Consider the following 25,748-nt stretch of genomic DNA (forward strand, 5'->3'; position numbering starts at 1 on the left):
GGTTACAGTCCAGTGTTCAGCTCCTTTGCTTTAGTCCCCAGCCTAAGATGCCTCGACCTCCTTGAAGCAGAACTGAGTCTATTCCCCCTTAGGTTGTTTCACTTTCTTTTCCCCCATCTGGCTTTCCCACTGTACACAGGCCCCATAAACTACACCATAACCAGTTTACAAGGTATACATTGCTATGCCAATTTATATAATTGACCAGTACGTAACACACACATTATCAGACCAGAACCAACATTTCCCTGCCTGCAGGTAAAGCACCATTGTTAAGTAGGTAAAGCACACGTTGCCAAGGGCATGCCTGATATGTATTACCCTCCTCACACTTACTGTGATTGAGCCTGAGAAACATGGTAGTGAGTGTGTACTACAGGCACACCCAATTCTTTTTTATGCACAAATGTCATGTGTGCTAGTTAACACTTGCCATTCTTTATTAAAAAGAATGATGACTAACGTGAACAGCTCTGCTGGCCTAGCCTGATGATGACCCCCTCCCTCATTAAAAGGGGATCGAAACGTTAACGATCTTGTCCCGACACATCTTACCTAAATAATGTTACAGACATATATTTCTAATGTTACTGTCGGCCCTTGCTCTGTAAATACCTGGATTGCTCCTGCTGGTTTTACTTATATCACACTAACGATGTTCTCAGTGGTCGCTGTGTCGCCAACAGTATTAAATACGTTCCCCAATTGATTACCCGGTCTCGGCCTACTTTGTTATATTTACAGATGCTGCAAACACTCTCCACTCAGACAAGCGTCAATGCACACAAATTACTTAGACTTGCACCTAGACATGTTGATTTTGCTTTGGGTGTTCTGGCATTCTGTAACTGTGTAGTAAAGTAATTGGTAGTTTGAGTTGTAAGAGGCCAGCTGACAGATTGCTAGTTCCCTTGTTTTCCTTTCCATGTCATATGCGCTGATGATGCAAAGTGTGCATGTCAGCAATGCATGAGATGAAGGATAAGGAAGGCTTCCTTGATCCATGGATTGAGCATGTGCGAGGGACATATTTGAGTTTTTAATAGGCGTGGGCGGCGTTCGCGGAGTTTTACACCGTGGAACTCCGCAAAGTGCCGGAAAAACTCTGCTGCGCTCCAGAGAGTTCCGCCAGCGGCAGAGTCTGTTAAGTCGCGCTGCTCACACTGATTTTTAGCACCGGAAGTTTGTTCTGTGCAGTAAAATCAGCATGAACAGCATTATGCGTGGCGTCAGAGGGCGCTGCTTCTTTCTGCCACTTGAGTAGATATTTTACTCAAGCAGCAGCAACCTCAATGCGAGCGGCAGATTTCTCAACGTGAGCGGTAGCAACCTGCCCTGACCGCCCACATTGAGAAATCTAGCACACCATTTTTTCTCGCAATTGCTCGAGAGAAAAAACTCTGCTCCGCGTCACTTCGCTGATTTTTGGAGAACTCTGCACAAAGTGAGCAAAACTCCGTGAACTTTGCCGGCTGTCGGAAATCTGAGCCCACCCCTAGTTTTTATTCCTTCAAGCAGGTGCTCTACCAAGATTACGTGGTGCACATCCCCAAGCACCAAGGCATGTCAAGCATAGTAGTCACTTGGAGTGCTCATGATGTTTGAGCATATTCACCCCCTACACTAACAGAAGCCGAGACAGAGTGTGGTCAGCCCCAACCCTAGCCTTACTTCAGATATAGTGAACTCCAGCTTCTCAACTGGATAGGTAGTGATTGGTGGAGCTGCCCGGAGTACAGCCTTGAAGGCGCCCACAAGGGACAGAGTACGTTGCAAGCCAGCCACTAAGTGCTTTTGGTGGCACTAGGAGTCAGGAACAAGTGTGATTGATATTGCAATGTGTATATGTGGGTGGGTGACTTTCTGGAAGTGTATGTGTGAGTGTGACTATGAAGTAGGACTCAGAGGAGTGAGGCGAGTGATGATGTGAGGGAAAGGAGTAAGAGTGGAGCAAGAGTGTAAGCATATGACAGTGTGTGTGAGGGTCAAGCCCCTGTGGTATTCCGACTTCTGATAGGACAGTCAGCAGCTCTTCTCTCAGACACGCAGCAGCTGGTGGAGCCACCCCCAACAGAGCAGAAGAGCCCGATATGAGCTGCAAGGTATGAAGTATGGCATGTACCAGTTCGTATTTTGGTGGCGCTAAGATTTGTGAATGAGACGAAGAGTCTTTTTGTGCAGTGACGAGTGCATGGAACTGTCCGTGGGGTGTGGTTATGAGAAGTGTGCGACTAAGTGTACATGACTGAGAACAATCAGAATGATGGTCATTAAGGATCTAAAAGTGAATGGAGGGTGACTATGAGTGGGAGAGACGAGTGAGCAGGGTTGAGGAAAAGATGAGTGTGGAATGTGAGTGATAGGAATAGGAGTGTGAGGAATGAGTATGAGTGTCAGTGAGAGTAGTGTAAGTGGCGTATGAATGAAAGTGCCAGACAGATGTACATAAGCACTCAAGGAGAATAAATGCATGATTATCTCCGAGTGTTGCCTGACAAGTGTAGCAACGTAGGCGAAGTGTGTTCCCATTCATGACACGTCATGGGGTTTGCTGGTGACATTTTTGCTACCTTTGACAATAATAGTGTCCCGTTCTTAACCCTTTCTGTGCCACGCCCTTTACCCCTCCTGTGCCGGGCGTTTTATTAGTGGGTGGGGTTCATGACGAGATAGTCTCGTCATGGGCACTGAAGAGGTTAATATCATGGGATAATGTGGGACTTATGGGTGACTTTCTGGCCAGACCTTCCATAATAGTGGCACATTCTTTCCAGAATGTGGGCTTTCTCGACAATTCCAGCTTTTCCTGGCATAATAGAGGCTTGTGCTTGACAATCTGGGAGTTGCTAGTGACATTCAGGCAACTCTTAGCACAATAGTGACACATCCAGAACATATTGTGATTATTTTTGGGACTGTTATGGCTATCCATTGCATAAAAGTATCCCACAGAGGACATATTGTAGACATTTGTAGCGACAGTCGGACTATCCCTGAAATAATGGTGCCACATCCTTGATATGTTGTGGTCATACCACATTCCCCACATAATTAGACACTTGGCACTGCACTAACACTGCCAGAACTGCACCATATTGCCAACAAGCATCATTACCCACCACCGTATGACCACCCTACTGTTCAACCACTTCCACATCACCCCCACACACCACACTACACCCGGGGACTGATCGCCCATGCCTTAGCAACAGTCAGTATTATCCCCACATAAGTATACAGACAATGCAAAGCGTTTCACTATAAAAATGCCAGACCCATTAGATTTGCAAATGTTTTGTCACATATATTTAGTCATTAGTTGGTAGTTCTCTGGGTGTGTTTCAGTTCTGTTCTTTTTATAGCCTCCGCAAAAAACAGAAACATACTTTTACTGCTAGCTCTCACTTGGAAGATGTGTGTGTGCTCAGAGTGTGGGAGTTGGTTTCTGATCCCAGCTGTGAGTCACCCCTTATGAATGTGGCACATTTCAATTGCCCGTCTCAGCACATCCCATAGCAGCAGTCGGATTGTATGCAGCCTGCAGCCACCCTCCACCTTATGTTGCCTCCGCTTGAGGAAGCCACGGAAGTCAGCAACACGTGCCGTGGTCTGAGACTTCAGCAGGCAATGTGGAACTGCACAAGATGACGTCCCTCTCGTTGTAGCTCTGTTGCTGAAACCAAGACCAAGTGCGCGCTTTGTGTTGAACGGTCCAATAAATTGCATACACACAATAACTCTTGAACACTTTTAATTGCACACTTTTAGTTTATTGACCTGGACATTATAGGTCTCAAAAGTCAGAAGTAGTAAAAGGATATGCAAAAAGGTATATTACAGGAAACTGCCATACATAGCAAAGGGAATAAGTTATTGTACTTGCTTTTCTCTTTAAACCTCAATAGTACAAATGACTAAGGACCGGCTTAACAAACGCATGTTTATATCACATGCTTTGTACAGGTAAAAAAAATGTTCCAAAAGTGTTCCTTAGAAATGCTTCCAGCTACTGTATGAACAAGGAAGATATCAATTACTCGAATATAAAAGAAATAAATGAGCACCTTTTTGAGAATTGTGAAGTTCGGCACAGTTTAGAAAATGGAATGATTTCAGACATCTCTTTTGTTGTGTATTATACAGGAGATGATCCACGGATTCCCCTGAGAGTTGCGTCATATGAGGGGGTCGTCATATCACGGCTTAACAATGGGGGCCAGAGCCAAACTGAAAGTAGGGGCCCTTAGAAAAGCCTAGAGAGGGTCCGCCCGCCTGTAATTCATAATGGCGTGGTGGGACTGGGAGAAAAGGTGGTGGCTGACTAGCTTTTTGGCAGATAACAGATAGTATGACATAAATGCAGGAGCCTGAACGTAAACCCCCCCCCCCCACCACGTAGCCCAAGGCAAAGCCTCACAAGGACCAGTATTCTGCCCTTCTAAACCCCTGCCTGTGTCCTGATTGGCTGCTCACGAAACTTGCTGAGGCCAAGAGGCATGTTATGGTCGCTTGGGAGGTAGATCATGGTAAGATGCTCTTGGAAAGAGGCTAGAAGAGGAACACCAGATTCAGCCTATGGGGTTTATTTCCTAGCAGGCGTGCTATTTACCACTCAGCCAACCACATCATCTTTTCCAAGGTGATTACGAACCGCGAGTGGGCTCTTCCAAGGGACTTTTAAGGACCTTTTCTTTCAGCCGGCTTTGACCCTATTGTGCTTTTTTGAAAATTTGCTCAACACGACGTGGAAATATTATGTCGCCTGGTGACCCAGTGTTGCCGCTGCAATGCCGGTATGACACACATATCCTTTGAATGCCCATCTTTATAAGGCACGACCACAACCTTTTCGCTGTGTTTCCGCCTACATTAAAATACTGCCCCCGGAAATTAAAAATGAACCAACAAATCTCAAGCATTCCACACCAAAAATGTCCACCGATAATGGCACAAGACATTGTAAATAAAAATCTGACCAGCAGATCTCTGCGCATACATTACGAGTGTATCCATCATCCTCATCCCCGCAATATGTTTGTACCTTGGAAAGTTCAGAAGGAGAGAGTTTGCTCAGAACCATTTCGGACTCAAATTACCAATCTCTATGACTTCATTTACAGATATTTACAAATATACATTGTACTTTTATCTTGGAAGCTATTGTGGATAGCTGAATATTCAGCCACATTCTTCAACACACAGCACACAACGTGGGAGCTTAATCACGCTGCTATATATGACCACAATCATTCACGTTACATACCATTCATAAGGAAGGTAGCCTACTCTCATATATGCACACAGTGTAGGTCATTAGTTCACGCGTGGGCCAGCCTCATCCCATTCACTTTCTTTTACTCGCAGGCCTGGCTAAACCTTTGTCTCCCTTACCACTACACTGCCCATTGTTCACTCACAGACCTCCTCATCCGGTTCACTGTCATTCATTCATGACGCTCCATTTACTCACTTCCATTCATCCCCCAGATTCATCCTGTATAAACTATCCTGCACTCAGTCCTGCGTCATCCCATGCCGTACACCCTTTATCATTCGCTGGCACTGCTGCCTCCTCCAATCCTCGACCGCGTGTTCATTCAGAGGCATGCCTCACCTTACACATGCGCCTCAAGTCACCCACAAGCCAACCTGACCGCGTTCAAAATCATACACTGACTCACAGACCTACCTGGCCCAACACGCCTTTATGCATTCACTCTCGGGCCTGCCTAGACACCAAACAGTCACTCAAAGTCCTCCTTATCGCATATGTCCACCAACAGGCAAGTATCATGCTACACATGTTCTCTTTGTCACAACATCACGGACTCGGAAAGGGTTTGATCATTGTTCTGCTTTTCTTTGTCTGGATTGTGCTAAGAAGGAAGTGTTCCCCTAAACAGAGCCCTTGTTCACAGTTTTAACACCTTTCAGCTTCCTAAAAAGTGCTTTCTACGTTTAAATACTCCAAGTGCTGTCTCTTATGGGTGTCCACAATTTCACTCGATTTTCTTCTGGTTTCAGGCATCTTGCCAAGGATTGTACTGTCATTGCTTGATTTCCATCCTGCTTCCACGCTCACTTCAAATCTCGACAAACAAGAAGAAGTTTCTCCATAACAATTCTGGTGGAAGAACCGATTGTGCAAGGCACGTAGTGAGAAGGTGGCAGTTCCTTAAACAAGGGTGGCGCTGCTTTACACCAGTGTGCCTGGCTTGGAGTCCTCGTGCCAGTACAGGCTTGGATCGTCATCGAGCAATTTTTCCCCCATATGGCTGCTTGTCACGTAGTCTAGCTGGTTTGGTTCCACGTATTGTCTGGGAAAGAATGAAACAATTAATTTGAGAGATAGCTCCAAACAACACATTAAGCAATAATATGTGAGCAGATGTACACATTGCTGGGTTAGTAAGTCAAAATATTATAAAGTTGTCATCATAATGGACCATGTTCAACCTTTTAAATTGCTGAATTGACCAACCAGTGTGTTCCACTTGGACTCAACTTTGCTCTCAACCGTCTCCATCAAACAAACATTATAACCATGAGGCGACTGGCTCGGTCACCAGACACGACCCAGCCAAACTAACTCTTACAGATTTGTAGCCGAGAGTGGGCATCACCTTGGTTTAACCAGTGCCTTTAAAACACCGTCAATGAAAGCCCTCGGAAACGCGTGGCAGTGGCAGCATGTGCAACACTATGCAATACATGGAAGCAAATTAATGTCATTCTGTGTCAGAAGAAGGCAGCTCTTTGATAATGTAAACCGACGAACCGTAACATCTCTATATTGTTTTCTTTTTCTCAGTCTAATAATGTTTATGTTAAGACTACACAAAATGTGCTTTCATCTTTGAACTAAAACGTATACCCAGGGCCTAGCCAAACACCAGACCCTGAAGACATCCCCCCCCTGTACACCATCCATAGCAGGTACTGGGTGTAATTCGGCGGTTTGGGCGCTGGGTCCGGCTACAGGGCAGACCATGAGGCTAACCCACCACTGCATACAGTTGAAGCCACCTGCCATAGAGATTGGTCACCTATGGCTAGTTGAATGCAGGGCCTGGCCACAAGACAGGCTCTGTGGCCTATTCTGCTATGCATGGACAAAGGTTTGGGAATAAAACCCTTGAAATTCACAGAACAAAAATTAAAATCACAGTTAAAAACTACGTTATGGCTCTGGGTCAAAAGCATACAACCACTTCATGTAGTATTTCTAGCATTAAAGTTTAGGTGTTTCTGTTTCTTTCCAAAGTTATTGTGGTATGGATTCACACGGAAACGATGAGTAGTTTCAAAGGAGTGTATTAGTAAGAAAGTGCCCATGACACTCCAGAGCAACCAGTCAGAATCCGCAACAGTAGGAACTGCCGTGGAACCCAACCATCGCCCAGGAACATGCGATGTGGCGTAAGCAATTTGAGGGTACGCGGGGTTGCCGCGCGTCCTCACAAAGAACATTCAAAACAGGTAGCACTACTACTCTCAGTGTGAAACAATGGTTGGCATGCCATTTCGCCACTGACACCTTCACCTGCCATGGCTACTTCTTGTTGTGGTTTACATATGGTGAACTCTATGCAGTTTGTCACAGAATTCTGACTTGTTTTGCCTACTTTATTGATAAAATTGACTCACCCATGGAGTCAGAGTATGCATTAAAACATGATGCACATTTAGAGTTGTGGATACAAAGTTTGGCCCCGAATTACTACTGTTCAAGCAATCGGTCATGCGTAAAGGGGGGCACGGGGCATGAATGAGGAAATGTGCGGCTCCAAATCTACATAAAGTTGTGAGTAGACAAAGTCATCGGACATGCACATACTCAAAAGCTGGAGTAGTCTTATGTAAATATTGGGCTACAGCGCAAAGGTGAGGCTGCGGGTATGTTGCTTGACATGTACTCAAGATACAGCCTGGCAACTGCTGAAGGGTAGTGTGCGTAAAATGTGTAATTTTGCTTATATTTCATGTTATGTGCTAGTATATAACGCAATATTTTCCTTGCCCTTTTTCAGTGCCTGGTTTTATTTGGTGTGAGGATTTTACGGAAAGCCAGGTCATGCTGTTTTAGTTTACTGGCTTTCCATTAAACGCTATGGCTATTTGCATTGACTTCTCTCCATGAACCCCATTAAGGTACATTGGCTCGGTGGTTGGCCCTGTGCAGCGCAGACTGTTTTTGGCACTGTGGCGCCTTAACCTTCTGCATAAAGCAGTTTATGTGAGAAAGTTGATCTGTGCTGCTGTTTAAGCCACAGTTTAAATTCACGACAACGCAGCATAAAAGTGTAATTCTAAAGTGTAGTAAATGTGAGCTTATATCTTAGCTCTGCCTATTCTCCTTTCCTCCACTGCAATTAAATCATTTGTATATTGATGTAAAGTACAAGGAAGTGCTGTTAACATGTTTTACCTCACTCAGAGTTTCGAAGCAAATCAAGTGCAACGTACTTTTAAAAGCTGAACAAAATAAAAATGAACACACAGGAGCTGACACAGCTTTTAAAAGTTAATTTGGCGTAGCGCAATAAACGCTGGCCCTAAATATGAACTACTCGTGGTTTACTGCTACACTCTTTTTCTTCGTGTTTGCTTGACAAAAATGGAAGGAATGCCGGCAGCAGCTTCACACCACACAGCTGAGGGCCATTAGGAGGCGGACATGAAGTTTGAGGTCCCCCTACAACAGGCAGGTCCTGCGCCGAAGCTTCTCGAAATATCCCCCTTCCTGCTGACGCCAGCGCCTGCGCCCACAGAGGCCCTTTGTTCAGCTGCACAACAGGTGGCGTCAGAGAGAGGGGCGGGGCTGAAAGAGGAAGTGATATACTGGAGACAGCGCAGAAAGGTGAAGTGTTCAAGCTCTCCGCTGACATGGGCTCTAAAATGAGACGTAGAGCGCCATATTGTATTGGGTATATAATATTACCCACAATGCACTGCACACCTTTTTCGAGTAGGTTGGACCTAGCCTGTAGGTGGCCACGGTGCGGTCACCCAGCTCCCTCTGAAATCCAAAGACAGTTCCCTTATCTGGTGACAACTCTTCATGCATGATCTTAAATCTGAGACAACACTCAAGCCCAGTTCTATTAACAGCGAGCGGGTTTTTTGTGCTATGGATATTGCGAGGGAGAGGAATTGACTGACTTACAAGCAACGTGGCACTACTTAAGGCAAAAAGTGGAGTTAGCCAAGCCATTTCAGAGCGACGTCGTCGTTGTACCAGCATCCAAACATATGCCATCTCATTGGAAATGCCAAATTTACAAAACATTTCTTTCTAAAAACACACAGAAACAAACCCTAGTAGGCGTTGCACACCTATTACCGGCATACCTCTACTCTGAAATGAACCATCAAAAGGCAAGCTCAGAATTCAATCAATTCCACAAACTGCATGTAAACAGCATTCCCATGTTGTATTTGCTTGATTAGGAGGGTGGTGAAATTAGCCTATTCCAAAATAAACTGTTCTGAAACAAATGTTTTTTTTAAATTTTGTTGACAGCCAGGCCTGTTAACTTTATTTCGCCCGCTCTGCTGCTCATCCTGTTAGGCCCACTGCAGGGCAGACTAAGTCACACTCCTTGTGACACTGTTAACCACGTGGCTTTTCACACTGTAGGTAACACAAGAAGGTCACACAGCTAGTCACTGTTAGCTGCCGTTGACTCTGCTGTAACCACACTGCGGATCACACTATAAGCCACACTACAGGTGACAGAGCTGGTTGCGCTGTTAACCGCACTGAATCTCACTGCTGGCGACAGTGTGATCTACACACTGTGGTCACACTGTAGGTCACACTATTAGAGACACTACTAGTCATTCAGCCTGAAATGCCCCTCTAGCACCCTCCCCTTCCATTAGCCACCATCCTGGCCCCACTGTTAACAACGCTGTCGGTCATACTGTTAACCACACTACTAGTAGGGTTGTTAACTAAGCTGCAGGCCAAGCTGTTAGTCACAAACTGTTGGTCACACACTTCACCAACAATGTGGGTCATACTGTTAACCACACTGTTGACCAAGCTGCTCATAACACTATTAATCAATCAATCAATCAATATCAACTTTATTCGGTAGTTTTGAAAAAACACCATAAAAGTTCAAATAGAATAAAAACACAGTTACAATTGTATAAAAATAAAAAAATAAAAAAAAAAAAAAGGTTAAAAAGATTATAAAAATGTACATTTTTGGGCAGCGCCAGCAATACATGGAAGTAAAAAGTGCATCACAATTTCATTAGGGCGAATTTTTCCAACATGTGCAAAGACGTACAGTTTTTCTGTTATCTCAGTCCCTTCGTTAATATGTATAAGCGATGTTGTTCAAGGTTATAAATTTGTGCGGTGGCGTATACAAAATTTAAGGTAAGATACAATCGCTTTCGCATAGTTTTCATTTTCCAGAAATTGTAGTGCCAAATACGCTGGGCGACATTGACGGAAACCCCAGAACTTCAAAATAGGGAGTATCCAGCGCTTCCGGGGCTCGCTATAGAATTTGCAAAATAACATTGTGTGTATCGTTGATTGTGGCGATACCAAATCACAAGGGCACATAGAGGTGGTAGAAGTCCTGACATTTTGCTCAGGAAATAGAACTAGTAGATGGAACAAATCAAGTCTAAAGCGGGTAAGCAGCATTCTTTCAAACTGTGTTATTTTAAAATTTAGGTAAGGTTCAGCAGAAAACACAGTCTGGACTAGCAGGGAATGTTGGACTGATGGCTTGTGGACCTCGGATAATAAACGTAGCTGACGTAAATGAGTTAAACATTCCCTTTTTAAGGTCTTTTTAGGGATTTCCTCTATCAGCGATGGATGGTCAAAGTATTTCCTATATCCAAGATCTGTCAATAACGCTTTGACGTACGACAGCCATTTGATTTTCTTAGCGTGGTCTAGCGTTAAAATATCTTGTATAATCGTCCTGGTCAAGTGGCATTGCTCGGTAATCCATATTCTGCGCCACAGCATTATTGGTTGTAGTTTTATGATGTCAGTGATGTAGTCAATGCCCAGCTCAGAGTGGCAGGCATAGGTGGAGCAGGTTTTGGGCACCGCCAGCAAATATCTAAGGAAAGAGTTCTCTATTGTTTGTATTGAGTCCACGTTTTTAAAACCCCAGATCCCCGCCCCATATGTTGCAGTGCTTACGCATTTTGCGTTATATATTTGCACTAGTTCTTTAATTTGTCTCTGCCCCAATCTCTGCGAGAAGGTTTTTAGTGATGATGTCTCTCGGAGGAAAATCAATTTTCTTGTATTAATGGCTGGAGTCCATTTGAATTTTTCGTCAATGACAATCCCTAAATAGGGATAGGTTTTAGTCCTATCCAGGTGTTCGCCCTGCGCCATTAACTTCCTGTGTTTTACGTTTCTTTGCTCCCCTGAGTGCATTGTGTACGTTTTTTTTGCGTTTAGTTTCAGGTTTAAACTTGCCATAAAATCACAATATCTGTTCAGGGCCATTTGTAATTCGTTTGATGTTCTTGCTAGGATAACAGCATCGTCGGCATATAGAAGTACTGGTATCTGCCGACGAACTGTTGCCGGGAGGTCCTTACTGCCTTGTAGCATGGCAACCTCTAGGCCATTCGTGTATAGGGTGAATAAGAAGGGGGCCAATACGCACCCCTGCCTGACCCCCTTTTCCACTCTGAAGAAGTTAGTGAGCTCGCCCTTTGTCCCAAATCTTACCCTGCCAGTGGTGCCTGTATATAGTTCGCGTAAGAAATCCACAATTGGCGTAGGAACGCCCATTTTCAAGATTGTATTCCACAGCATTGAGTGTGACACGCAGTCAAATGCTGCGGAAAGATCGACATAGGCCATGTGGAATGAGGACCCTTTGGCGTCCAGGTATTTACTCGCCAGTAGGGACAGGTTTAGAGCCTGGTCAGTTGTTCCTAGTCCCTCCCGGAAGCCATATTGTAGATCGGAAATAATTTTGTGTTCTAAGGCCCACTCCTGGAGGCGGTCAAGTAATATTCGTCCTGCCATTTTGCCTAGGGAGTCCAGGAGGGAGATCGGCCTATAGCAAGTTGGACTATTTCGATCTCCTTTCTTGAAGATAGGTACCAAGATTGATGTTTTCCAGGATTCCAGGATACCTACTTCAGTGGTGGCGTTCAAGACGTTAGTTAGTAGCGGGGTCCAAAGATCTGGAAGGTGTTTAAAAACGTCAACCGGAACGCCGTCCGGGCCTGGTGCTTTGGCTGTTTTTGAAGATTTTAAAGCTTTTTGGACCTCTTCATGGGAGAAGTGAAGATTTAACGGATAGAACTATTAATCTCACTGTTGGTCAAATTGTTAACCAAGCTGTTCATCACAATATTAGTTACATTGTTAAACACACATTTGGCAACACTCTGAACCACACAGTAGGTCACGTTAGTGGTCACATTGTTACCCACACCACAGGTCATTCAGCTGGTCACACTGTTGACCAGACTGCTGGTCACATCGCTAACCGCACAGCTGTGTCTGGCTGTAATCGTACCATACTGACCAGCACACGCCTTCATCAGAACACTTTGTGAACAATGTTCAATGCCAAACCCTCCCTGACTGAAGACAACTGGATGTGAAACCAATACTTCAAAAACCCCATGGGTCACCAGTGGACATAGCACTAGCTGTCTGCTCCCGGATAGGCCTTACGCAACATCGTCATAACTGAAATCCCACCTTTGGAAAATTCAGATAAATTATTAATTCAGAGAGACTCAAAAGAGGAAGAATCATTTAGTGCCACTACTCATCTCAATCCAACGACAAAGTCCACTTTTAATTAACTGGCCTCCTGGTTATCGCGTCCCGTTTACTTTGCGGAGCACTTCTTGACTGAGGCGTGTTAAACATGTACCAAGCAGCTAGAATCCGGCCCCCAGTTGCTAAGGTTGTCTACCAGACACAGTGAAAGTGAGAGATCTTTATGCACGGGATGTGTTTGGGTCTGTGGGGAAATTGCACGCCCTACCGACACTTTATACGGCCTCTCTAAAAGTAGTTGGGCTGGGACAGAGTTAGTCAACCTGCGTTGAGTTTCTGATGAACATCCATCTCAAATGGAACTGACAGTATTGTTTAAAGCCCATTACACCTTAGTTTCTATCATATTAAAATGTCTACATCAATTGTATGCTCTACTGGCTTTCAAATAACATCATAAACGTGTAAGTTCGAATTTTAAATAGGGCGGAACAGGTGACTCAGTTCCAGCCTCACAGTCCTTCCTCCCGCCCATCCGCCCAGGTTTTTCCACATAGAGTATCTGGCCATCTGGGCTTGTGGGTGGCTCTATTTGTGCCACTGGTGGTGTCGGCTGTCTGAAAGCAGACCGCCTTCAAGCTGGAATGTAAACCGGGCAGACCAGCAGGTCGGACAAGCTCGCTCACCTGCCCCGCGCGGGTAATGAATTGTAGACACTGGTGTAGCAGCTGCTGTAGGGGGGCTGAGAGTACGACTCAAACTCGGAGTGTCCGCGAGAACTGCCCGGGCCCTTCCAGCTCCCAGAAGCATTTGAGGAAGACACTAAAATGAAACAAAAAATACTCATGTCAATCACATAATGTATACATTTCACATCGTATCATGTGTAGCATAGTATCCATGGCAAAGAATTTCCTTTAAGATACTTGCACGTTATTTCAGAGCCTGACACCGTTTTCCAATAGAAATACGATTCTTTAATATCTCAATGTAGTCATGTATTTTTATTCTGCAAACTACTCACACCTGGTCTGATTCAGAATGTTTTTTAACACGAGTAGGCACATCTTACTCTGGAAATTCAGGTTCAGGGATAGAGCAAGAGAAAGTCACACACGCTCATAAAGAATTATGAATCTGGCCTGCAATTACTTAGGCTCCTAAGACATTATGCTTTATGTAAATAAAAGTATTGGGTGCAAATTGCAGTTTCGGCTGACTTAAGACTGTATGTCTTCTGATTTCTACTTGGATGTTTATGACACTGGTACCATCCATTGGATCAATAAATCAAAAAAGTCTGATGGTCTACACATTCAAGAGAGACAAATAGAAAACTTGCAAAAGGTAGGAGAGAAACTTTAAAGTGCTGTTTGACTATAAAGGATTTCCATCAACAACCAGTGATTGGTCAGTATCATCATCTGGATATCCAACCTTCCCACCACTATAAACCTCTCCAACAAGAGGTGGTCCGTGTGGTGTAGGTGTCAACCAGAGCACCTGAATGTAACCCGGGAAGGGGAAAAAAGAAGACAGCAAAGATCACTGGCTTAGTCAAGAAATATATATATACCAGAAATGATATATGAAAAGTGCAGTGCAGAAACGTGAAGGTTAAAAAAGGATTTAGAGGAAAGAAGAAGTTTTATTCAAGATATTCCTACTAATCCTTGGAGTAAAAATTGGTGCAAAAACAGCTTTCAACAAATAGGGCTGGGGGTCGCGTAACTAGTTAGCATGGAGGAGTCTCGTTCGTTATCGGAATTAACCAGACAAATCGCTCCACCAACTAAGAACGGCCATTGGATGACACTGTGGCTTGGTAACTCAGTGTTGCTGTACAGGTTGCATTACCTAAAGAAGAAGGTGAGGTAAAACCAGGGCTTGGTTGTTGTCAGCCAGAGGACTCATTTATGACAACCCCAGGCAGACAAGATGGCAGAACATAGACTGTTACCAGTGGATCAGCTAAATGTCTGCCGAGGAATGTACTGGAGCACTGTTCGAAGCGGCATCATGCAAAATCATGGGCCCCCCAGCAAAATGTGGAGGGGTCTATGAGACTCCCAAATGTCACAATTATGTATAGGCCTTAAGATGAATTATTGGGCCCCTCAAGAGTGGTGGCCTACTTGCATTGCTGGGGCTTGTGTTACACTGGGCACTGTTTTAGTATGTTCTGTTTTCACTATGAATCTAACTTTGTGACTATGTGTAGCAATAAACAAAATGAATATTCACTAACCCCGCAAGGCAAGAGCAAGGCGGCCCTGGAACTGCTGTGAACTTCTACATGCAAGTATATGTGTTGGTTGAACAACAGTTATTATTAACCAAGACTTAATATTGTTTTGTGGTGCAAAGGAAAACCAGCAAGAGCAGGTAAATTCCCTGAAATGTGAAGGCAGCCGGAGTGTGTGGTGGCCTTGCTCTCGCTTGTAAGAGCCAGCCCGGGATCAGTTTGTGTTGATGACAAACCTGCTGGCATTGCCAGGTGTTAGACAGGTCTAGTTTCAAGCACATTCAATGTGGAAGTGACCAGTTTTGGGCAAAGATGAACTTCATTTAAAAAGCTGCAGAAGGGGTGTCCCTTAAAAATTCTCTCTCAAGGTAAAATCGTATCTTCTCTCTTTCCGTAAATCTTGAAAAATGTGGCTGTTCAATAATTAATACCCCACTTTTCTATCTCTATCTCTCTTGTCGCTTTAGTTAGAGCTGTAGCACCTAGACACCTTTGGGTAGTAGTGCGCGGTATACATTTTCATTTCATTTCAAAATACATGTGCTCTGCAGTGGCATAAAGCAAAATAATGCCCCATCTCCATTTTTTTTGTTTAAACATTTTTTTATTATTTTCGTACCAACATCCCAATACAATTCCCACAAGAGCCCCAGCACCCCACCGAAGAGCGTTACATACGACATTTCAACTGTGTATACATGGGAAAGGTTACCCTTCCCGCTTGGGCTCCCCCCTCCCACTCCCTCCCGCAACCCATGTCAGTGCGCCCCCGTCTGCCTATCCTCCCCCAGATGCGGCCCCCCCTATTACTATGACTCGTGCAGGGGTATTCAAACCTATCTCTGGCATCTTGGGCTTTCCCCCAGCTTCAGCCGCTTCGGATGCGTCCTCCCACCATCGTGACCCCCCTCCTACTCCCCGCTTATCGCTTCCTCCTGTCGGTCAGGTATGCTCCCTTCCCCTCCACCGTCAAACACCAGCCCCTGAAGTTCAACCACCAATGACTCCCATGCACGGGCCGTCGCTAATGCCTTGTCGTCGTTCCTCCTATGCGCTAATTGCAAACGAAGTGTGCCCTCCGCGCCTGCCCATTTCGCAAACGCCGTCCTCCACCTCAGAAAGCTAGGTCCCGAAGGGGATGAGGGGCCATTGTGACTTTAATATCTCAAGGACAATCATTTACCTTGGGCTGAATGGGGACCCTCTGAATGGCTGGGGGCAACCCTTCCCCGTAGGGGTTGCTGGAGCCTGTGTTACACCCCTGGGGCTCTTGTGGGGAGGGCAGGAGTACAAGACTGTGAAAAACAGTGCAGGCAAACAGCCCACAGTTCTCCGTGTACTGCAGAAATGACCATCTCTTGCGAGAGAGAGCTCAATGATATTAGGTGCTAAGGATAATCACAGCAAGAAGCTCTCGTAGTATAAGTGGGTGCCTCCACAGGACAATAAATAACACGACAGAAAAAGTTGAAATAAGAGGCACAATTCTCAGTGTTGCTGCACAGTCAAAACTGTTTGCGCATACTGTCTGTAGCAGACAGGCATAAGTGTTTATTGGGCTCTTTAAACTCCACACATGAGCATCTTTTTCATTTAATAAGTACAGAAAACATTACGCAGTGGCAAAGCCAAAAGGTCTGGCTTTAATGTGCTAAAGCAAGCTAACAGGGATGCACACATGCTCTTTGGATGTGCTGCTTGCACAAATGCATGGTAAAGGTGGTGCAGACTTATTGACTATCAATTTTGGGGTAAAAAGGAGCAACAAGTATCGTTTTCTGTATAGAATGAATGTAGGAGATATGCAAAGTAGTCCCTCACGCATTTTAATGGAAACACTTCCTAGAGGGTGGAATGATACCCCAAACAGCCAACAGCATAAGGTGAGAGGGTTAACTCCTGTGGGTGGAGCCAAACCTCACTCTATGTATATTTTAAAGAACTGGAACCAAAAGGGCGACACAGCTGTACTGTCAAGCCAGACCTAAAAAAAAAAAATCAGACTTAGTAATGATGTGTCGCACTCAGTGTTGTGAACAACTATACTGGAGTTCCCACTCTTGACCGAATCTGTTTAGAAAAAAATGGCACTTGAATGTTCTATTTCATCACACCATTAAGCACTGTAAAAATCAGAGTTTATCTAAGGAGAAGTATCGTGTCTGGCCCGGGCATCTTAGATACACTAAAAATCTCCAGGAAATGGTACCATACATTGAAGTTTGAACACAGCTGTTGGCGGGCGTATGCTAAGGTCGCAAAAACAATGCACAATTTCAGACATTTTTATCCAAAAGAATGCCTCTAGCTGGTTGGCTCGCGATACGCACAGAGAGCAAGGGGTGCCGAGCAACATCTAACAGCCTACAGCACAATACATATTCTGCTTGATTAATGTGGTAATAAAGCTCAACAGAGCAGGTCCAGAGCTGAAGAAACCTTCCAGGAATGAAAAAAGTAGGCTTGCCCCAGCAAGAGAACCTGATAAAATGTGGTTAGGGAACACCTTTCAGGGAATAACTTCCAGTCTCCGAGTTCATAAGACCACAGAGAGGCACTTTTGTTCTCAAGAGTGGTATCGCTTACCAACACTGTAAGCAATTTATTTACAGTGGTGACAAAACGTGTACACAAATGAAATAGCACCAACATCACAGGACAGGCTCTAGGAAAAGTGACAATAATACAGAAATGTATAATGCAGTTGTGGGGCGGAAATAACTACAAAATAATTGTGCCATTTTTAAATTAAAGCTTTCTGAGCTAGCATTCGATCATTATGTAAAGGAGTTCTGAGAACTGCTAATTTTGACTGACTATTAATAAAAATACACAGCTTTATTATGCTGTATCATTTTTTATCGATACCAAAGGGGATGATGGACGGAGCGTTTGAGCAAATCAAACACTCACCCCCAGTCAACCGTTCTGGGTTTAATCCACCATCATTCTTTAGCTCACTCCACCACCCCAGTTCAGACATGCCCATATGCAAATCAGTCTGACCCCGTGCCTCATGGGAAACGCCCAGTCCGAACTGCCAAGCCATGTCTTCCCTGGACCGGAAACAAGCATCCTGGGACCGGTTTCGGGTTCATAACCCTCGTCAGCCAGGCTATCTTGAATCCAGTGGTAAAGTGAGCAAGGGAACTGGGGTGGCAGATTGGGCTAGAGAACGGTGATGGATCAAACCCAGATCTGTTGACTGGGTGTGAGTGTTTGATTGGTTCTGATGCTCCGTCCATCACCACCCCCTTTTGTGCCGCTTTGTATAATTTTTTATGGCATTACTGCTTTCATCCTACAGCTATACATTTTGAAAAATAGTACTTATTCAACTTTTTGACAACAAAAACCAAGACTGAGTCCTAGTTGAAACCCGCTGCTAGTGAGTTCTGTATCTCGTGGAGGCCCTTCAGAGCAGACAGCAGTAGCCTCTACTCCAGATCCTGTACACCCATGATCCATTAATCAGGAATTTGCTGACAGATACTTGCCTCATAGAAGAGGCACTGAATTTTGGAATTCACTTGATGTTGCTGATGGCCGCTGTCATGTGTGCCTCTTTTGCAAGGATGCACTTCTTGTGTGATGACCAATCGCTCGTGCAGAGGTTTGGCCCATCCGCAGGTGGAAGATGGCAACATGGTCAGGCTGAAGCTTGGCAATCTTGGCAATGTTTTATCTCCCAGGTAGCCCCGCCTCATAAACATGACAGCACCAATGGAAATAAAGCCCCTCATTTTGAGGGCTTAGGAGATGGTCAAGGTAGCTAAACTCAGCAAAGCGAAAGGTCGGAGCAGTGGCGCATACAAGAGAAGAGTAGTGTAAATATTTAGGTGCATGGGCCAGCCTAGGAGATGCCTGTCCCTGAAAACAAAGAAAGTAAGGTGAGTCGCTTGAGTGCCGGTCGGCCACATTGACTACACAGATTCCTCATTGGTTTCTACTCATTGAACCTTGTTCTTGACAGCTTGTGGTGGGTGAAAGGTTGAGCCCTGCTGACTGGAGGGACCTGGTCTGCCTTTGGGGGGCATAAAGAACAAGATGCAGAATAAGACAGATCAGGAGGTGAAACTCGAGGGAAACAAAGCAAAAACCTTTCTACTGTGAGAGCGCGAGTGCTGGGATTGGTCAGCTGTAGTCCATACATGAGTGTGCAGTGATTGAGTGAGAAGCTGGAGTGAGCGAGCGACATAATGCATTGAAGAGCCGTGTTCTAGGGATTCATAGGGGAAACGTGTACAGCAGGCCTGCACTCTATGCTGAGCAGGAAAATATATTCCCCCAGAGGAAGGGTGACTTTCTTGCGTGCCCCTCACGAATGAAGCCAACCTGTGAGCAAAGCTGCTGAAGTTGGCAAGTTCTGTTGAAAAGTTGTGAGTTGCACTGTAATGCAAGAACCAGTCCGAGAATTGAGGGTGGGGTCGTCTAGATGGGACCATGAGGGGAGCACATTTTAATGGTATAGAGGTCCCAGGTTTGTGGGGGCCAGAGAACACAGGGAGTCACGTGTTAGTGTCAAGGAACACCAAGCATAGATTATATCTGTTATCACTGTGCAAGGGTAATTTTCCCTGGCTTGGCATGGACAAGGAAGGCACAGTTGTAACGGATACTGAATAATGTATGATAATCCCATTTATTTTCAGGGGGTAAATGTAAGCAGATGTTTGCTACACTGGCACTGTCCTTTATTGTCAGCTTTGAGGGCGGTTTACAGAATTAGCATGTACTACACGACTGTAGAAGCGATTCCTGCGCAGACAAAAAAGGAAGTGTTGTGAACTGTTGTCAAACATTCTTAGAGGGACTTTGGACCCAATTCACAAAACCATTTGCATCTGTAAATTCACCTTGCCTGAGAAAAAAGGCTTCATATACGAGTGTGAGCAATTCATAAACGGCGACTATGCACTCATAAATTGATGTACACATGAGTAATATTGCCCCAATATGATGTAATATTTAAAAACAAAATCCAACAAGGTGGGGAGATTAGTGAAGTGGGCATTCAAAGATGGGAATGCCCTGAAAAGTTTGTGGACACCCACAAATTGATCCACAGCCTCAAAACTGGCAGGAGTATAGGGAAATTGGTTTCTCAATGGGACAAATGTGACTATGGAGAAAAATGAATAAAATAAAAGTGCAGTTGCACTTGTGCATAGGCATTGTTGTACACTCAATTCTACTGCCTGTACAATTAGGAATACGGAACTTTCTTTGCATAGATGTAATTAGGAATTCACAGACAGAATCTGTGCCCATCTGAAGGCGAAAACCTATGGGCGCAGCTTCGGGAATATTTCTGTGGCTTGGCCTTCAGACGTCTTAATGGTGCTAGTGACCATAGAAGCAGCGTGCAAAGCACTTTTACAATTCCAGGAAATTCGAGAGAGGTGGGAAAACAGGTTGTAAGAGGAATTATTTTAAAAATGACCATCACCTCCGCAGGGCGCTGGAAAAAAACGACAAGATCCATTGAGTCCACACAAGCAAAGGGACTAGGCAGATTATTTTCATTGTATTGAGCTTTCGATTTTAACATTTCCAGACAAAGGCATCTAAGTCATAAAAATGGAATCACATCTAAGTAGAACCCTCACCTAACGAGGATGGCAGAAAGGGAAGGTGACAAAGAATATATTGCCCCGTCTTGGAGTATGTATGCTCACTCCTGACATTCTATACTTTCACAGTTAGGGCATCTCGGGGTTGTGTATGCTTTGGCTAAACAGAATACTGTAATACGTTTTATATGTTTTTAGGCACTGGTGACACCTTTGAATCTGAGCAGACTAAGGCTGCAACCACATTTTTGATAGGTCTCAGTAGGTTCTTTTCAGCAAATCACAAACTTTCATCTACCTAGTGACATAAATATTCAAAAAGGACTAGAAGCAATATGGCACATCTTTGATCACATTAAAAACAAAGCCTTTCAGTTACCTGAACAAAAAGAAGGCGCTCTGATGCTTGGAGAACATGGCACTTGCATGGGAGAGAAACACAGGCTCCTCTGTGATCCTCGGTCTGAGTCATAGTCTGCCGGCAGACCAGTACACAAGTCTTTCTGAGATGAGGCACGGTTGTACCACCCCCGCAGATGCTCCGCCACCAAGGCCTTGTTAATGTTTTTGGTTATTTGCTCGGTTGTCTTGGCTGGCTTCTTCCTTGGAAGCCTCAAAGTGGCATAGGGGTTCTGAGACACTCGTTCGAACTGTTCATCCTGATACCTGTGATCCCGATAGTGGTCATAGCCGTAGTGAGCGGATGCCCGGTACGACGAGGGATTGACACTATATTGTCCCTCTGTGTTATTTTCGTACAGGTATCCCCCGTTCTGGTATGGTTCGCTGTCCGTGTAGGGCAAGTATCCTGAAATTAAAAAACTAGGGGGCGGCTGGTGAGACGTCGTTTGGTACGCAGTGTTCCGGCTATCCTTCTGTGCTAGATTCGGCATGCTTCCGGAATTAGCTGTGGGAAAGTTCTGCTTTTTGTACCGCCTCCTGTTGCTTGAGCGGTTATCCAGGGTTTGGGTTGTGTAATAAGGACTTGGGGTTGCAACCGTAGTGTAGTACTCTGTGCTCGACTGGCTAGTGTACGACGAGCCATCATCCAGTATCTCGGTGCTGTTGCTTCTGTGGGAACTGGACAAAGGGAACATCACCTTATCACTGGCCGCGTCTGACAGGAGCTGTGTTTGGGACTCCAAGCTGCCACTGCGAGGTCTGCAGATCTCAGGGGAAGCGTCAGGCCTGCAAGAGGACAAAAAAAACCCTGAATAAAAATATACTCAAAATAGGTTTTATAGTGGTATTTCACAAAGTTGAACAATTCCATAGCTGAAAAACGCAATGTAAAATACATTTAGATGCCACAAACCAAACTGTTGATGTCAACACTCCTCATATTAATAGCTAAAAAACATTAGAAGATACAATGCATCCCTTGTTCTTTGATGAGTGTGACACGTGAGGTGAGTATCAATACAATTCTCCCCTAAATCGTGGTTGAATCCTGTTGCCTCGGTGGGGAAAGCTGTAATCTGGAGCTAGATTGCCCTACTGAAATCTGCGGCAAATCTGTCACTTTTAATCATGCTCACTAACCTTGTTTTTAAGTGTTATTCGGTGGCATCAATTATAAATGGCCTGGAATCTAGAAATAGAGATGTTTATCAGGAACTAAAGCGATCTTAAAAAAGACAGAGCCCCTTGCTTCGTTGCAAGCAATTTAGAGTTGCACAGTTGCCCATAAAATACACAGGATAGGATCAATCAAAACAGGCTATCTTTGAAACCTATCAGTAGTGATACACGTGTTTTCTATATTTCTAATGATTTTGAACTGTTGGAATGTAAATAAAGCAACAAGAAGTGAGTGTGAGGTGATTTCACCTGCTGATGCACTGCACACCCCATAACCAGCAGAGTGTGCACAGAGCTTGACGTGGGCGCCAGGTGAGCAGGGGATAAGCAGTCTGTGAAGTGGAGACTCTAGTAAACGAAGCTCGTTCTGAATCTATACGACTGCCAAGACCCTCTCGAATGCCACAACTCGTACCATTCATTCAAGAACATATATACGATATCTTCACCTCATACAAGACATCTGTCATGTTTAGGAGAGTGCTTTCCAGCTGTGACTTCTCATTGAAACACATGCAGACACTCTCAGACATTCACATGCATGCACACACACACGCGCACAGCCAACCACCATGTGCACTTTCTTGCACTCTCTGTACTGCTGTGCAACATGTCTATAACTATGAGTGTCCTGAATTTGCACTGCCCTTCATTATCACCTCTGGACATCCTACGGCACTGTTCGCAGATGCTTCAGAGAGGCTTCTCCTCTTATCTGTATGGCATACAGCAGCCAGCTAGATCCTATGGCTGCCAGTGAAGGATGGGTTTAGGACAACAGTCTGTCCTCAATGATCTCTAAGTTCTCTCTCCCAAGCATTTCTTATCAGCTGCTCAGTTTGCTCAAGTCTCGGCATGCAATCCTGCTGCCTGCCTCATAATCTGACAGCTCTCTAGGAGAGGTAGATTGTGCTCACACTTCAACCACAACCCAGCAATCTCGCTTTCAGAAACAGAATTTTAAAAGACAGTTCTCTAATCGACTACAAATATTACTTCACTTGATAGTCCCTTTCCTTCAACTAACGTACGCTGAACTGTTTGTTTTCAAGATGAGGTACTAGAATAATGCGGTAAAATGTACATTCCCTTTAAAGAGAACACTCTGGCTGGCACAGTCTATAATAATGAATACTCTTATTCTGGTGCAAGTGTAATGCTCTTGCAGTGATCTACAGGGACATATAGTGCCCTCAGGCGGGACTCTCTGCTCACATTATGGGCTATGCGACCCCATCTCCCACTGGCGGAAAGGCCACATCTCAAGAAGCAGCCAGGGGCTAGAGTCAGTGAACAAAGGGGCTCTTACTGTAAGTGGTTGGTGCTGTAGGCATTGCGTGTGAGGACCGGTGTGGCAGGCATGCTTCTCCTGCCTTGAGGCTGCCTGTCTGAGGTTTTGTATGGGCTACTGTGCGTCGACGAAGGCTCTCCGCGGCTGTGAACAAGGAGAAAAATAAACAGCATTATTATGTATGCCAGGATGTGTAGCAGAAAGGTATTCAAACCAGGTCTTAATCCACCTGTTAATTTCAGGGGTTAGGATATGGCCTTAAGAGTCCATGACTCCAATAGACCTTGCCTAGAACCTCACCAGCGGATAGTTCTGTTGTTAGAAGTCTCACCACCAGAACCCTAGGAAAATGTTCAGAGGCACAGACTCCTCAGCGCATCACGCTCAATAATCATGCACACACCTTTTGCTCCAAAGTAAAAAATATCAAAGCGCAGAGAGCTGAAAAGACTTGCGCAGGGGAAGGCAGCATTTGCCCCATGGGTACTCCGCCTTGATTCTACACTGTGTGTGTGTTAGATGACAGAGGCAGGGCCCCAGTCACAACCTGTTTAAAAATACTTCAGTGTTTGAACACACGATTAGACCTGCATATCGGTGAGCTCCAGGCTCTTATCAGATATCTGCCCCTCCCAAAAACACCAGCCAGATGCGGCTCGCGGCCACTCCTGTGTTGTGGCAGCGCATGCTGCCTTCCACTGCTTAGAGTTGGCTCCAACAAACCCAGGCATAAACCAAACCAGCAGACTAGTGTGACACTGGAGGCAGGCATGGTGAGACAGACAGATAGATGGGGAAGAGATTACACGTGCATGCAAATATATATAAAAACACAGAGCATTCAATGAGAATGCAAGGGAGGGTAGGGGATGGGAGCAGAGATGACAGAGAACAAGTGAAAGCTGGATTAGAGGGGAAAAGAGCAGAGGGAGAATATTAAGAGCTAAACAAGGGGCAAGGAAGGGGAGTACAGACATGTATATCTACAAGAGAATACATTTATCTTCATTAAGAGGAAGGGAGAGTGGGTGGAGAGATGGATGTGTGACAAGAGCAAGACCCAAGAGACACCCGAGTGTGAAAATCTGAAGGATGAGGGAGAGCAAAATCATGGAATGGAGTAAGAAAGTCAGAGACATAAGTGAGGAGAGAGCTCTCACCCTGTCTCTATGAACTGATCGCTGAACGATGACCGTCTCAGATCCTCCCGATCAACTCCTAGGGACTTTGGGCGCCACATTCTCGGAGAATTTGATTTCTGCCCTTGTATGATAAGGGAATTATCTGTTGATGAACAAAGAGATGACAAGTTAGGGAAGACGGACTAGAGGCTTAAAGCGTAGCGTGCAAACCACAGTATGACTTATAAGAATATGTTTGAGTAACTCACCATCATCAAACGTAGATGCATCAGACAATGAGCTGCTTTCAGAAGGGATGATGTCGTCTACGAACACAATCAAGAAACATACTTAATACAGTAAAAAATAAAATAGTCCCTAATTATTGGTATCTCAGAGTTTCAAACGTGTCTGATATATACCCACAAGGTTAATACAAGAACAGCCTTCTCATTATGAGATACATTGGATGGTTTGATTGTCAGAATACAGGACATGAATTCATTTTAAAACTTATCATCTACCTGTAAATTTACAAAAACAACAATAACAATAATTATACCCGAGAGTGACGCAGTTGACAAATTGCTGCTCTAACTCTACTTCTAGAATATTTGGGGACGTGCTTGACACAAAATGTGTGAGGATATGGAGTGGAGAGACATACGATGTGAACTCATCGGCAGTGGAGAGGCACAGAGAGGTCCAGTGGGGCCAGGGCCTCCAAATGTGCACACCCCCAAAACATACTTCATCTGTAAATACCCATGCGAGCCATGGAAAGCAACGAAAAAGCAGCATTAGTAATCATCTGCAATGCACGTGCACTGTTTCACACGCAGCCTAATACTCCACATCACTGGAATGAAGAGGACGGATAGCAGCCTTCATCGCCAGCAAAATCTCTCCATTCCACTGCCTCGCTCTCTGAGGCCTAGAGTAGGCACACATAAGTTCAACATTGTCCCCGGCAACAGATACTCTGAGCCAGTCGGCACAATTCTAATGAATACTATCCAAAAACGTAGAACTGAAATAGGAGTGTGGACACTGAAGCAGAACATCCATGTCATTCACATTATAGGATACATACATTTACCCACAGTATTACCCCGTTGAAATGGGCACTGATGCGTGAACCGGATCAGAACTATTGACAAAAATTGAACTACGTGTCTCAAATTACAGCAGCGCTGTA

General features: G+C 44.8%; 1 protein-coding gene across 3 annotated transcripts in view; it reads right to left on the reverse strand.

Annotated features, from left to right (window-relative positions):
• Window positions 1-3,748: 3,748 nt before the first annotated feature.
• The window catches only part of FRMD4B (FERM domain containing 4B), a 558,786-nt gene continuing 536,786 nt past the window's right edge, over window positions 3,749-25,748 (reverse strand). For all 3 annotated transcript variants that reach the window (XM_085624792.1, XM_085624790.1, XM_085624791.1), the window contains exons 18-23: window positions 24,820-24,876; window positions 24,590-24,713; window positions 23,448-23,573; window positions 20,937-21,745; window positions 13,426-13,561; window positions 3,749-6,317 (exon numbers count right to left, since the gene is read on the reverse strand). In XM_085624792.1, coding sequence (XP_085480918.1) covers window positions 6,197-6,317; window positions 13,426-13,561; window positions 20,937-21,745; window positions 23,448-23,573; window positions 24,590-24,713; window positions 24,820-24,876 — 1,373 coding nt within the window. In that variant the 3' untranslated portion in view covers window positions 3,749-6,196. The remainder of the gene's footprint in view (window positions 6,318-13,425; window positions 13,562-20,936; window positions 21,746-23,447; window positions 23,574-24,589; window positions 24,714-24,819; window positions 24,877-25,748) is intronic.

This window comes from Triturus cristatus, chromosome 9 (genome assembly GCF_964204655.1).
Source record: "Triturus cristatus chromosome 9, aTriCri1.1, whole genome shotgun sequence".
NCBI classification, from domain to species: domain Eukaryota; kingdom Metazoa; phylum Chordata; class Amphibia; order Caudata; family Salamandridae; genus Triturus; species Triturus cristatus.